The 15816-nt window shown below is 32.6% G+C and overlaps 3 protein-coding genes across 4 annotated transcripts; 1 reads left to right on the top strand and 2 right to left on the bottom strand.

Annotated features, from left to right (window-relative positions):
* The first annotated feature begins 1499 nt into the window (after positions 1-1499).
* On the top strand, positions 1500-6204 carry LOC100802569 (ethylene response sensor 1). 2 transcript variants are annotated; one of them, XM_006604663.4, is made up of 6 exons: positions 1500-2030; positions 2354-3283; positions 4389-4757; positions 4877-5143; positions 5436-5563; positions 5755-6204. In XM_006604663.4, the coding sequence occupies exons 2-6, from the start codon at positions 2375-2377 to the stop codon at positions 5990-5992; spliced, it is 1911 nt and encodes a 636-aa protein (XP_006604726.1). In that variant the 5' UTR covers positions 1500-2030; positions 2354-2374; the 3' UTR covers positions 5993-6204. The 2 variants fall into 2 exon arrangements, with proteins under 2 accessions (XP_006604726.1, XP_006604727.1); XM_006604664.3 differs by having other exon boundaries at positions 2019-2161.
* Positions 6205-7724: 1520 nt separating this feature from the next.
* On the bottom strand, positions 7725-9544 carry LOC100527501 (uncharacterized). The gene is given in 5 exon segments (NM_001250012.2): positions 7725-7827; positions 7902-7966; positions 8091-8404; positions 8980-9102; positions 9402-9544. Coding segments are annotated over 5 exon segments (639 nt in total). The 5' UTR covers positions 9514-9544; the 3' UTR covers positions 7725-7802.
* A 4447-nt stretch (positions 9545-13991) lies between these two features.
* Positions 13992-14780, bottom strand: LOC100527371 (uncharacterized). Its single transcript, NM_001248198.2, has 2 exons — positions 14635-14780; positions 13992-14563 (listed from the first exon to the last, which is right to left on the bottom strand). Exons 1-2 carry the CDS (start codon positions 14750-14752, stop codon positions 14097-14099), a joined length of 585 nt encoding a protein of 194 aa, NP_001235127.1. The 5' UTR covers positions 14753-14780; the 3' UTR covers positions 13992-14096.
* Positions 14781-15816: the final 1036 nt, after the last annotated feature.

The raw sequence follows: 15816 nt of genomic DNA, 5'->3' as shown, positions 1-15816 counted from the left end.
TTAATTTTGAAATAACGAAAAATTGACTTGAACTATTGAAATTATGTAGTAGATTAAAATTACCCAATTGATAAATAATATATGATTAAAAAAATACGATAAAACTTTAGCTATATAAATAATACGTATACGTTATTCTATTTTTTAATGGCTCTTGCATAAAAAAATTTATTTAATTGCCCAATTATTTGTGTTTCTAATCTATCGTATGTAGTGATGTGATATATAGTGCATCAGGCGAGGGCGACGGTCACTGAAATACATTGTACATGAACCAACATTCTGATTTGTGAAAGGAGGTGATGGATTACTTCCATTCCACTCCCCGTTGCTTCACTTTGACAAAATACAAAAGTAATAAATAACGTTGATAGCTTGTGTCGTTCTTTTCAAAGATTCGTTTTTTAATGTAAAATTTATTTCTTTATAGATTTTATTAAAATTTGACAGAAAATAAGAAAAAGTAAGTATTACAACTTCAACTCTATTATGCATCAATTTTTTATTTTTTACAGAATATTCTTATCATTCTTCCCGCTATTTTATATGATAAATATTGAATACATTTTATAACAAGAATTGCACGTTAATATAACATTACTCATTTTATATCAATTTCATTTATCATCATACATTTACATATGAGTGAAACTAAATATAAAGTAGTATTTTTGCATTTCTTAAAAAAAATGTAAAGTACCATTGAATATTATGTTAATATAATAATATTTAAATGCATTAATACATAACAAGTATATTAATAAATACATATAATCATGCATAAAATATGCTTTTGTAATTGTATTTTTGGTCAAATTTGATTTTAATCCCTATAATTTTAAATTATTTAATTTAGTCCTTTTATGTAAAAAAAAAGCAAATTTAGTGTTTGTTCACTAACAAAGTTTATCACAAATATAACGTAAGTGTGGTCGTTCATTAATTTTTTTGAATTAATAAGAAAAATGTATAAATTTAAATAAAATAAAAACAAAATGTATAAAATATAATATAAAGTGATTTTGTTTATTTTTTATTTTATATATTTTCCTTACAATTTTAATAAATGTTATACGCATATTTGTTCCTCTGTTTACTGGATAAAATTTTAAAATGAGAGACTTTATTGGAATAATTTAAAAGAATGTGAGAAATAATAGTATAACAAATTAAAATTAAGATAACTAAAATCACAAATAAATTTACATACAAACACTAAAAGTGTAATAAAACATAGAGAGAGTCAGAAGTGATTGAACCAAGTGTCGGCACATGAGTGAAAGAAATTAAAAAAATATATAAAATGTACAAAATATATATATAATTTAAAATGTATTTTTAGATGATTTTTAATAAAAAAAAATATTTTTTAATTTCTAAATCAGTATTTTAGTTAAGAAGATGAAGATCCATGATGAAAACCCGTTAGATGATATTGGGCAGCAGGCGTCGGATTGGATAAAGAAAGAAGGCAAATGGGAATTTGGACCGGATACGCTGGATTTCACACCCATCTGTCAACACTCGAAGGAAAAGTTAACACACATTCATATAGTGTGGTCCAAATTCAAAGAAACTTCACAATGCCCATGGCCTAGAAAGTTGATTGATCACACAAACACCAAATCAGAATTCAGAATTCAGAATTCAGAACTCGCGGTTTACTAATATTATTCTTTTGAAATTTATTTTATACGTACCCAGAAAAAGTGAAGCTGAGTAGGCCCAGGCCACCGTCCAATGAATTCCCATTTCCCAGCCTCTAAACAGAAAACTTTTGGCAAATATTACCAAAAATGAGAAAATAAAATAAAAAGGTGCCAGCCAATCCGAAAATGATGTGGCACGTGTGTAAAGCGAAAAGTAAAATGAGAGAAGCATGGAAAAAAGGGCACGCCCGAGTGGGAGTAGGCGTTTGCCATGCTTGTCCGTGAGGGATGGGCTTAACGTTAATCTCATGTCATGCTTTTTAACCCACTCACACACTCTCTCTTCTTTCTTCATGCCCGCCTCCCTTTCTTCTTCCTTTGGTAACATCCTCTTCTCTATAAACACTCTTTATTCTCTCTATTTACTTCCGCATATTTATTTTAAATACGCCCTTTTATTCATTTCCGCTAGATTTTATCAGGATTCCAGCGATTGTTCGTTACCAGCAATGGTATTTTTTTGTTTTTCAAGTATTTGGTTTGGTCCTCTTGCCTCCTGTTTTAGGGTTTATTCATCCTAGTTCATGGTGGTTGTTGACTTGTTGCTTTTGTTCACTTGTTGATTTTGAAATTTGAATACAAGTTTGTGAAAAAATAGAATACAAATGCATAGAGAATAATTTTTTTGATACCTGTTGTGACAGATCCGTTCATACGGTGGTTAGATGATGGAATCCTGTGATTGTATAGACACACAGTATCCTCCAGATGAACTTCTCGTAAAGTATCAGTATATCTCGGATGTGCTAATTGCTCTTGCCTATTTTTCTATTCCCGTGGAGCTCATCTATTTTGTTCAGAAGTCTGCTTTCTTTCCATATAGATGGGTGCTTATGCAGTTTGGTGCTTTTATTGTTCTCTGTGGAGCAACTCATTTCATAAACCTGTGGACATTCTCCCCACACTCTAAGGCTGTTGCTGTTGTCATGACGATTGCCAAAGTGTCGTGTGCTATTGTGTCATGTGCGACTGCTCTGATGCTTGTACACATTATTCCCGATCTGTTGAGTGTCAAGACGCGCGAATTATTCCTGAAGAACAAGGCTGAAGAGCTTGACAGGGAGATGGGACTTATTCTTACTCAAGAAGAGACTGGAAGGCATGTTAGAATGTTGACTCATGAAATTAGGAGCACACTTGACAGGCATACTATTTTAAAGACTACTCTTGTGGAGCTGGGGAGGACTTTGGGCTTGGAGGAGTGTGCATTATGGATGCCTTCAAGAAGTGGTCTGAATCTGCAACTTTCCCATACTTTAACCTACCACGTGCAAGTTGGGTCTACAGTGCAAACAAACAATCCTATTGTCAATGAAGTTTTCAACAGTCCTCGAGCTATGCGGATACCACCAACCTGTCCACTGGCCAGGATCAGACCTCTTGTGGGAAGATATGTGCCGCCTGAAGTTGTTGCTGTTCGGGTGCCACTTCTAAATTTGTCCAATTTTCAAATCAACGATTGGCCCGATATGTCAGCAAAAAGCTATGCAATCATGGTTCTCATCCTCCCTACTGATAGTGTTAGAAAATGGCGAGACCATGAGTTGGAACTTGTTGATGTGGTTGCAGATCAGGTATTGGATTCATTTGAGATTTCCTTTATCGTACTAGTTGTCATTTTTTCTTGTGCCATTCTTATTTTTGATTGTATATTCCCCATACCTTATTTTCATTACTGTATTTTCCTTTACTCCTTGTTAATATGCTTAGACAATCACATTCATTGTCATTGGTAGTTGGAAGTTCTGTTCTTACTGTCATATGGCACTTGTTTTGGAGAATAGAATTTTAAGAGAATTGAGAATTGGGAAATGGTTATCAACCATTGGCCATTCGATGCCTTAAACAATAGCGATTTGGGGTTTATAGGTTTTTGTCAACAACTGAGGAATGAAGAAGGCAAGTAAATGTCATTTAGTAAACTCAATCCCAAAAGCTAGCTAAGGCAGATTAAAATATCTGTGATCTTTGTATTAGTTACTTTTCACTTTTCTCTATATAATTCAACCTCCATCGTGCAGTCAATACCCAAATTTCTTCATGTCTCTTATTTTTTTCCCTTAACGTCGTATCAGGAATAGGATAGAGTTTGATACCATATAAAAATTGTGAATGGACTGGCTCAAACAAAAGCTAGCTCAAGCGGGAAGTATATCCAAGTCATTATAAGGAGTACTTTGGTTATTTAGCTAGCTGATGTGGGATCTTAACAAACCCCTTTTGGAGATTGGATAAAGGCAAAGACAAACACATGATAACGTCTAATAGCATCTCTTGACAGAAGAGATTGAGCTAATCTGATGTTGAGCTATCTAGCATAAACTCAATCAGTAATTCAGTATGTGGCCTCATTCTCTACTTCTATGTATGCCTCCTAAATATGAATAATACCATATTAAGTTATTAACTACCCGAAACAGTTCATTTCATTTGTGTACTTTCTAGGAATATCATTTTCTTACTAGATTATATGATCATGCTAACATGATGTTTGAAATTTGGTTTTGTGGAAGTTGCCATTTCAAAACTTTGCCGACACTTTCAGGTGTCAGTGGGATTTGTCTCTTTATACGCACCTCAAATTGGGTGACATGGCTGTGTTATTCTTAAAACATTTCAAAGTATTTACATTTGGTGTCTATTCCTCTACTTGTTGATTCATTTATAGTTTCCAAACAGGTAGCAGTTGCCCTTTCACATGCTGCTATTTTGGAGGAGTCTATGCGAGCCCGTGATCAACTCTTGGAGCAGAATGTCGCTTTAGATTTAGCTCGGCAAGAGGCAGAGATGGCAATTCATGCCCGCAACGATTTTCTTGCCGTCATGAATCATGAAATGAGGACGCCAATGCATGCAATTATAGCATTGTCATCCCTTCTCTTGGAGACTGAACTGACTCCAGAGCAGAGGGTTATGATAGAGACAGTGTTGAAGAGTAGTAATGTTTTGGCGACACTCATTAATGATGTTCTAGATCTTTCTCGACTTGAAGATGGTAGCCTCGAATTAGAAAAGGGAAAATTCAACCTTCATGGTGTTTTGGGAGAGGTAACTGCTATAAGATTTTCTGCTTCAATATTATCTGAAATGGCAGTAACATGATTCTTTAGTCTATTCTGTGAACTGCATTTAGACATTGTATTCATGTTTTTCTATCTTGAATGCAGATCGTTGAACTGATAAAACCAATAGCATCTGTGAAAAAGTTACCTATCACCTTAATTCTGTCTCCTGATCTGCCTACTCATGCCATTGGTGATGAAAAGCGACTTACACAAACTCTTTTGAATGTTGTGGGTAATGCTGTCAAATTCACTAAGGAGGGCTATGTTTCTATAAGAGTATCGGTTGCAAAACCAGAATCTTTACAGGATTGGCGACCTCCAGAGTTTTATCCAGCATCTAGTGATGGCCATTTCTACATACGAGTCCAGGTTATGACTGGGCCATTCAATATCTGAGCCTCAATTGTTTTAATTGTTAACTTATAAGTTTTAGAAAAACACCATGTGTTTTATATCCAGATATTGATGTGATTGAATTCTTCAGTTATCTAAATAATTGAGTCATCTGAAGCATCCATACAGCCATACCTAGATGCCTAGGAATTAAACCAAAGGCATTTGCCTTTTATTGTTGTTGTCAATATAGCAACTTTTAAAAGTTAAATCTAGATATTGCTTTTTCTTTATTATTATTATTGACCAAAGCATATCCCTTATGCAGGTTAAGGACTCTGGATGTGGCATTCCCCCACAAGAAATTCCGCATCTCTTTACCAAGTTTGCCCAGTCTCGGAGTGGACCAGCTCGACCTAGCAGTGGTGCAGGTCTTGGGCTTGCCATTTGTAAAAGGTAGGGGGAAAGCATCTAATTCTGCTTTGAGTTTGCATTAGTTTCTCAATTCTCACTATTTATAGTGATTTTGGTGTTGATTACCTAGTGAGACACCTTTATTCCATTTGTGTTAAATGGGTGTTAATACTAAAGCTTAAAGAATAGTTTTCGCCTATTAAGTCTTTGACTCCTTCACAAAATTGATTCAGATTTGTAAACCTCATGGGAGGCCACATATGGATTGAGAGTGAGGGTCCTGACAAAGGAAGCACAGCTACATTTATAATCAAACTTGAGATTTGTGGCAATCCAGATCCATCCGATCATCAAGCTGCAAACAGAAGCCAAGCATACAGTGGAAGTGGTGGCCTCGCTAGATTTAAACCCTTCATCAAAGATGAAGACGACACTGGTTTTTCTACTAGACGCAATCAAAGAAGTTTCTAATATCCAAGACACCAACATTGCATACCTTTCGATCACAGTCGACAAGATGGAGTACACATACTTTCATTTTGCATGTGCTAAATTGTATAATTTACAGTTTGCAGCTGTAGAATAGGAATACTATGTCAGGCATATTTCTAACAAACAAGTCTTATGTGAACTCCTGCCGTATTAACTAGAATACAATGCAATGAAACAAATTTGAGAGACAATCCGTTACTTAATTTGACTTGTAGTATATATTGTGTTAGTGCCTTGTTACTTTTTTTCCGGCTTTTTAATGAACCAATGTTTACTTATATTTCCAATGGCTTTATACTTACAATTTTGCTTCATGACATGAAAAAAGAACCAATCTCCAAGAAAAAGTATTTACGTTCACTAACTTGAAACTTCGATTTCATTAACAAAGTGATTTTTGAATTTTATTATTATTAAAACAATTTTTTAATCTAAGTAATTTTATGAAAAGTAAACTAATTTACACAATATATTTTGTTTTATAAAATGTACTTTTCATTAAATCAAGAACTAGTTTTTTTATGATAAAAAAATAAGAAAATTTTGTAATTTTTTATTTAAGGGTATCTTTCAAGCTAAAATTGATAAATTACAGACTGTCTTTACTTTTTCTTTAAAGCTTTTTTTTATTTTTAGTTTAATTTAAAATAGCTTTTAAGTATATTTAATTTGCATGAAGTAAATTTTGGAAAATATAAAAAATCTAATATCAATAATTTAGTACTTAAATTTAATTTTTATATTTTATAATGCTGTATACAGAATTTTTTCTAATTTAATTTCAAAATCAGGGAAAAGAATAGAAATAAGACTGGGGAGCATAAGAAACTAACAAAAAAAAAAGCGTATTACAAAACAATTTTATGTTATCTTCAAATCACAAATTATAATTCACAAACTATCATTTTACTTATACAAATTAGCTTAAAAGTCATCCAATAGGATGACACTACTAGTACATGACTTAAAATCTAAAAAAATTCCAGTTCTATTTTTCATCAACATAATGTGTCTAAGAATTTTAATTTAGATTTTATAAATAAGACTAAAGTATATGAAGATTCCAACTATTTAAATAAAAAAATGTTAATTTTTATTAGAATGTTGAGTTTGTTAAACCCCAATATTTCTCCTCTTTTCTTTTCCCTTTACATCCAATTCACCATATATCTCAAAATTCCCACTCTATGTATCCATCACCATTAGGTTATGTACCAAAAAAATAGACTGAAATACTTCTAAGTTTGAAAGTCCAACTTTATCTCAGTATATTAGAATCTTATTTTACCTCTTAACAAACGTAGCCCATACAATGAAAAAAGTTAAAAAGAAAAAATTAAAGCAAATAAGAAAATTAAAAGATATGAATATGTTTTACTAATGTTAAAAGTAACTTTAGAAAAACAGTAATATTAAGATAAAATTTATGTTATTAATTGAATGAATCAATTTTCTTTATCTTAGAAAACCAATTAACTGAGTCTTATAAAAAAAGGACCAAAAAGCATAATTTTAGTAGTAGAATAGTTATCGCGGCGAACAAATAAATTCAATTGGGGTTAGGCGTTTCAAGAATATCAAAGTACAATTTCCGCAACAACGATGATATTCATACAAAACACAGCCAAACACCAGCGAAAATAACAGAATGTTATAATTTCATATACTTAAATAAAAACTAAAGGTCTAAACCAACACAAACTCCTCAAAACTCGTCAAAACTACTTTAGAACAGCAACTCAAAATGCCAGACCCAAAAATTCTACAAGCCAATATCAGAATATGTGGATCACTTCTTAGATTTCTTTGGTGCTCTGCAATAAAAGGTTTTCAATTAGACAACACATAGGCCAACAAATCCGGCACAAGCATAAATTATAATACTCACTGCGCTGGCTGTGATGCTGTAGCAGCTGTAGCACTGGGTGCAGCGGATACTTTTTCTCCAGGACCCTAAACATTTTACAAAGGGCAAGGGACAATGGTCAAATTCTTCAACTCCAACTTCAACAACCAAAAAAACACATTCACTAAACATTTAAATGCAAATAGTTGCTCAGTACGGTATGAAACTCACTTGGGCCAATCGCTCCTCCCTCCGAGCAATTTTTCTTTCTCTGCTGGCCTTGTTCTTGGCACGTTTGGCCTCAAATTGATCGGACAAGGTCTTCTCTCTTGCCTTCTCGGCTTTGGACTTATGAATGCTCTCCATTAAAACTCTTTTGTTCTTGAAAACGTTACCCTTGACCTTCATGTACATGTCATGATACATGTGCTTGTCAATCTTCTTAGATTCCCTGTATTTGCGAAGCAAGCGTCTAAGCACACGCATTCTCCTCATCCAAAGGATTTTAGTGGGAAGCCTTGCCTCCCTTGTACCCTTACGCTTACCTAGTAGCATTCAGGCAAGCACTATAAGTAATCATGCAATTCCTGCCTTTGCACCCCTAAATATTCCATACAGACTATATTTCACAAAACAATCACATTGGCCAATGCTATTATCAAAATGGCAAACAACTCGGTAAAATCTTTACAATATCATAGAAATTTCATAATGAATACAGAATACATAAAGTGACAAACGAGACTAGGAACATAATAAAGTATAAGATTAAATTACAAACTAAGGGACCGATTGCATAAATAGCTTAGTTAAAATCTTATCGAACAAGTACTTAATATGCAAGCACCTACATATAAATTGGTTTTATAATCAAAACCAGAGTGGAATTAAACTATTTTCATATAATTGCAAGCTGCTTTTATAAGCAATAATGTAGAGCTTAATTCTGAAAACAGAATATAGACATGTAACAAGCTATTTCATAAACTACCTCAAAAACTAACACAAGTGGTTATATATCATAAATAAATCCAAATAGACTTTACACCTCTTCCAAATAGGGCCTAACGTGGGCTGAATCCCCAAAACATTAGGTAATTGGGGTTGGGAATAAAAATACCATATCCAGAGTGACGTCCTTTCCTCTTGGCTTCCTTCATTCGGCGGGCACGTGAGCGAGAGTGAATCTTGGTGGGCTTCCTGATAATAAACCCATCCTTAACCAGCTTCCTTATGTTTTGGCCTGAAAATCAAAACCCCTAAGTGTTTAAAAACAACAGAACATTGTAAAGGCATTCTAGTCTAACTTAAACATACACAATCATTGGAGAAAAAAAATAGTAAAAGATAAAGTGCAGTGATATCTCCTTCGCAAACTACGCGTAAAATAGCTTGCGTTTGCATTTGCATATATCCTCACAAACGGTGAAAAGTACCGAAAAGGTTCAGATCCTATGAAAACTAAAGAAAACAGTGAAACATAAATCATAATCATCATTAAAACACACAAAAAAAAAAACAGTAAGGAGAGGGAGTGCGTACGAGAATTAGCCATGGAGATTTCGTTGACTTCATTGGGGTCAAGCCAAACCTTTCCTCTGCCACACTTGAGGACGCTGGCTGCGAGCCGCTTCTGCAGTTTCAGCGAAACCATTTTTCCTGCAACTGACGGTGAAGCTAAGCTTGTCGAGGAATGTGGAGGGGGAAGCACTATATAAACCTAGGGTTTGGAACCAAGTGTTGTATTTGTTAGGTTTATGTGCGATGGACTATTATCCGGCCCGTTTCACTATTTCTGTGCTTAAATGGTCCAATGTAAAGTAGGGGAACTATTCACACTTCCTTTTTGTTATTTCCATCCCCCAAAATATTTTTGTAATTGTTTTAATGAAAATGTCTTTTAAAAAATCTAGTTTGTGTAACATAAAATTATAGGTAAACTAGTTTTCTTTTTAATTGTGTATGATACAAAGCAGAAATTAGATTTCATTGTCTAGTTAATTTATTTTTTTATTTCTGTTTAACATTTATTTTTATTCAATAGTTTAATAACTTTATGAGTTGAATAATCAATATAGATGTACTCTAACTAAGTCATAGATGTCCATGGTGAAATTTAGTTTTGAAAAGACTAAGAGTAGAGAATCAAACTCTACGTGAAAAAGCATTCTTGAAAAACCTATATATATATGAATTGCTAAAAAAGCGCTTAATCATTAGAAACTTTTGAAATGTAGAGTATAAATATATTAACATCAATTACACTCTTTAAAATTACACTAATTATCACACCATTGTCACTAAATATCAGTTTCTATTTTTCAGTAGATAAATAATATTTTTTATAAAAATTAATATATTTTTATATTGTTAAAAAATTTCTTAATAATTATGAACATTTTAAATGTATACTATATATTAACATCTTACCCAAAAAATAAAGATGATTGTTCCTTCTCTCCACTGGTAATTAAAAATACATTTCTTTACAATGTATCCTCCCAGTTCGAATTGATGGATAATTTAGCATTAAGAAAATTATATTAATTGATGTTTTTAATTTTTTAAATGAAATATTAAAACCTTATTCTATTTTTTTCTGATAAATATTGTTTGTTGTCTTAAAATATTTAATAGTATATTTATTGAAATTAAAAAAATAAGTAAGTATATTTTAATAAAATTGACTCATAACAAATATTACTGTCTTAAGCAATGTTTTTAAAAGCTCAGACCAATAACCAACTCAACAAAGATATTAATTATTGGCACTAATATAATAACTAAATAAATTTATTATATATGTATATATAATAAATTTGTTATTAACATGTAAATTGGCTTAACGGTGAAACTTGCTTATGTCTTGTGTGCGAGGGTGTTGAGTCTGATTCCTGTAAATTATTATTTTTTTCATGGATTTTTGTTTTAACTTATTAATCCAAGTAAGTTTATAAAAAATTAAGTCACATTTTCAATTTAAACCTTATAATAAATATTAGAGTGTCTTTGGTTGAAAGGAGAAAAAAATAAAGAAGAAATTATGTAACATCCATATGGAACTCATATTCTGATAGTTTATTTTAATTCAAAAATTATCTTTTATTTTTTAAATCAAATACCCCCATAGGGGATGAGATGATGATATGATCCGTTAAATTTTATTTGTTTTAATTTGGCACATCAAATTTTTTTATATTTTTTTATATTTTTAAAATGTATTATTTTAATAATTTTTTTCTCCTAAAACATTTAACTCTATTAATATTTTAAATTTTAAAATAATTAATTTTAACATAATAATAACTAAAAACTATCATGTCTTTATTTTATTTTTAAAATTATAAAATAACATAATTCCTAACCTTTCACCTTCCCCAAACACTAACAACCACCATCTCCTTCAATCTCATAAACCAAAACCCCACCTTGATGTATCCCTACAAAACCAATCATTAATTATCGCATCCTCCATCTCTTTTAGAGTGCATATGAATAAAGAATTTTAACTGAAAAAAAGTAATTTATCAGAAAACTTTAATTTTTTTTATCTAAAATTCATTGTTTGGATGTTTTTTTATAAAGAATTTTATTTTTTAGAATTTTAAAATAGAATTTTAAACAACTAAAAATATGAAATTTTAATTTTCTTTTAAAATGTGAGAAATTGAAATTTTCTTTTTGATAAAAAAACTTTTCAAAATAGTGTATTTCTTTTATAATCTTCCTCTACTATTCCACTTGAAAGTTTTCAAAATCTCATTCTGAAACTTGCAACTCTTTCTTCACGCTGATGATTCTCTTTTTTCTAGAAATACCATATGAGCTCACGAAACATTGATCGAATACGAGAGTAGGAAAACACTTAGAACTGTATTGAACAATTGTTGCTACCTATTACGCGGAAAGGTGCTTGTCAGTGGAGAGATGCCTTACATCGTTAACTGAATGTTGTGGTCAAATATGATGATATACGTCATCATGATTTTACATATCATATTAATATTCTTCCCTTTAGAAGAACATTAAACATATTTTTAAAATTTATAATTTTTCAGAATTTTAAATTCTCTCGTCCATAAATAAATACGAAGAAGACTTTTCCACAAAACCAATCAATCTTAGAATCCAATCCCTCCCCATTTGATGCTTCCCATTGTTAATTACTGCACCCTCTATCACGCTCTCGTGGCATCATCATGAATCGTAGCAATAACGGTGTTATCGTTTGGGTGCCAACGGGGACACGCTTTGAAGGTGTCAAGGACGTACGAACTCGAATGGAGTTAGGTCTTTAGTGGTGGATTTAGTGATGGTGCAGGGGTTGGGTCACACGTCAGCGTGGAGGGTGTTGGTGGTGGTGTGCATCGGCGATTGGGTGGAGCAGAGCTGGTGGGGCTTGGTCGGCGTGTGTGGTGCGACAATGGTGGTGGTCGCGGATCTAGTCTATAAGAAGATCACGCGCGCGGTGGTGGTGGGTTGGGGTTGGTTGCCCGTGGCCTAAGGTGTTGGTCCAAGGGTCACTCACGCAGTGCGACGTGCGCGAAGGAGAGAGAGAGGGGCTCAAATCTGTTGGGAGAGAAAGGTGCGGTTTGAGATTGAATAGATTTTTGACCTAGATTTAAGAAAACAAAACTCAAACCCGTTAGAGAATGAATGTTGAAGGTTGAAGAAGGTGAGGATTAGGGTGGTTTATTTATTTTTTAATAAAATAAAGATAGCGAGTAATTTTAGTTATCATTATTTTAAATTTAAAACACTAATAAAATTAAACGTTTTAGACGGAAAATAAATAAAAAATAGCATCATGATATATTTTAAAAAAACATAAAAAATAAATTTTTTTAAATATAATATATTAAACGAAATTAAAATAAAATTTAGTTTAGGAAAAATAACATTAAATCTTATAATAATGAATGACAGTACCTTACGACTTACTATAGTAGTAACTAACCACTGTATTACAAAGCAGAAGTACAAGTTTTTTCAGCCCAAATCCGTAGGCGCCCACGGAGTGCCGCGTCTGTTTTTGTGAATGCCAAATCCAGCGGCGTCACTAGATTTTGCTTTTGCATAATTGCATCACTTCTTTTCAGTTTCCTCTGCTGCCTAACGCTTCATTATATATATATATATATATATATATATATATATATATTTTAACAATTTGATTTTTGATATATAAAAGATTGATTTATATTTAAAACAGTGTTTCACTTAATGAAAGTGTTAAACTATTTCACCAATTTTAAATATAAAAAAATGTTGACAACAACTTCACTTATGATGTGACTTGATAATGTTTAAATCAGCGTGTGTTGTTGAGATCTATAAAGTTAAAGTAATTTATAAAGTTGTCTTTAAACATACAAGCATTGCTAATTCGTGCATTCTTTTATTTTTATATTATATTAAGAGGAGTTTAGTAGTATCTTTCAATTTTAGGTTCACTTTTTCCAGTGTCGGATCTTTACAGGAGTCCACCCCGAAATTTCAGTTCATCTTTGTCATTGACTTCTTCAGTTTTCTTCTTATCTTGGTAGAATTTTAAAAAATATTTACAAAAACACTAAAAATCTGACGAAACATGTGAAATAGCATTCATACTTACAAAATAACTTAAAATGTGATTGCTAATCAAAAGATTACTACAACAACATAAATTATCGACCGTAGTAGAGTCATCCCAATTTCCGCACCATAACTCATATCTTAATATCGTCTTCGAAATTATCCGAAAATAAAATCGATTAATTGAAGGAATCAGATCTTGATGAAACGAGGCGCGCAAGGGTTTTTCACGAGAAATTAAGAAATTAAGGGTGTGTTTGATTTGCATTTTCATTTTCTGTTTTCATTTCCTGTTTTCATTTTCGGAAAACTGTTTTCATTTTCAAAAGATTAGAATTCTGAAAATATGTTTGATTTGATTTATTGTTTTCTATTTTCATGAAATAAAAATACTGAAAATTTATGATATATTGATTTCTTGTTTTCATTTTCTGGTTGTTTCCTGTTTTCATTTTTCCTGAAAATGTTTTCAGAAATCCAATCAAATACATTTTCATCACCGTTTTTTATTTTCAGTGAAAATGAAAACAGAAAACAACCGAACCAAACATCTCCTAAGAGTCTGAAAGTTAAATACATGCAAATTGAAATTGCTGATTGTACATATCATATTTTAAGAACAGAATTGGAGAATTAATGATAGAAGAAACGATGTGACAGAAATCAGAGAGGTGGAGAGGTGTCAGGAAAGGCCCACAAATCCCCAACGACGTTTTCCGGAATCTGATAAAACCTCATTAAATTCTCGTACGCCATAAGCTCCTCGGAAAGCTTCTCTACTTTGTTGTTGGCTTCCGTAACGGAGTAAGCCACGTGGGACCCGCAATTCTCATCAGCGTTAGAAGAAGGGAAAAGCCCTGTTTGGTTGAGATCGTAACCGAACTCCAAGTTGAGGCTCTTGCAAGATCCGTATTGCGGCAGAGGGTCGTCCTCGTTGGGGAAATTGACTTTGGCTTTCTTGCCGCGGATTTTTCGGGCTTCTTTGTCGTAGGCTCTGGCGGCTTCTTCGGCGGTGTTGAAGGTGCCAAGCCAGACACGAACTCCTTTACGTGGATCGCGAATCTCCGCGGCCCATTTGCCCCAGGGCCGCTGCCTGATCCCTCTGTAGAGGTTTTTCCTCTGCCTCTTAACTGTCACGTCACGTGAGCTTGTTTTGTTAGTTGGGAAATTAATGTTGAAAGAGAAGAAGATATTGACTCACCTGGAGGAGGAGGAGGTTGAGGTTGAGGTTCGCTGCGCTTGGGCCAGAGTTCGGAGGCTGTGAGGGTGCGGGGACGCTGCCGAGGTATGAAATCTGCGATGATTGCTCCGCCACACATGCTTGCTTCTTTCGTCTTTTTGGTGAGTGAAAAAAACCAGAGAGGGAGAGCCCTTTTGTAGCTGCAAAATAAGGGGGGCATGCTGACGTGGCAACCAAGCCACATCCTAGTACCAACTACTCTCCTTTTCAGCAATAAAATTTACCAACTAATAGTAGTACAGTATTTGTAAGAATTCAAATATTTATAATAATTTTATTTAATTAATTAAGCTAAATTTATTTAATAAAATAAGATATTTTTTTGTTTATCAATTAATTCTCATAACCTTTTCCAGTTAGAAGTCAAATAATTGTGACAAATGCTCAACCTTGTCATTACTTTTCTTTTTTGAGAGAAAACCCTGTCATTACTTATTAAGTTTTTAACAACTAATAATATATCACATTTATAGTATAGGAAAAAATATAGTGATTGAGACAAGACAAGTGATAAGTGATGATTAAAAAGTAGCACAAAAGCTCCACCATAAGCAAAAGCAGATAATTAAAAAATTATATATATAAACCAGCCGGCACATCGTATACTCAACTCGTGGGCACAATCCATGTCCATTGAACAGGCCATCAACCAGCCGTGACTGTGACTTTGAACAAGAAAGGCTGCTGATGTATATTATAGTGACATTTCTGCATGGAGTTGAAAGTTGAAACATTATTTCCATGCAAGTGTTTGTCATGCTTTATTTTGTTTTTACGGTAAGAGTATGTTTGGATCAGTTTTTACACCATTTTAGGACTAAGTTACATTTTCCTAAGTGATTTTAATACTTCACGATTCACATTGCCATTTTACGTTTTAAAATAATTATTTACTAGTGTTTGCATCAAATTTAAATTCAAGTTTGAAATATTAACTCTCAATATTTTGTCACATGCATGATCTAAATATTATATTTTCTCAGTCACATTATAACTATTGTCTTAGGTTGTTTTATATAGAAAAAAAATCCAATAAATAGATATAAGAGAATAATAATTTTACAAAATTAAAATTATCTTCATTAATTTATTTTTAAAATTTTTGTAATTCATATCACTAATATTATAAGAGATATAAGTGAA

The sequence above is a fragment of the Glycine max genome, chromosome 19, assembly GCF_000004515.6.
Source record: "Glycine max cultivar Williams 82 chromosome 19, Glycine_max_v4.0, whole genome shotgun sequence".
NCBI classification, from domain to species: Eukaryota; Viridiplantae; Streptophyta; class Magnoliopsida; order Fabales; family Fabaceae; genus Glycine; species Glycine max.
This window is presented reverse-complemented; position numbering and strand designations above follow the sequence as displayed.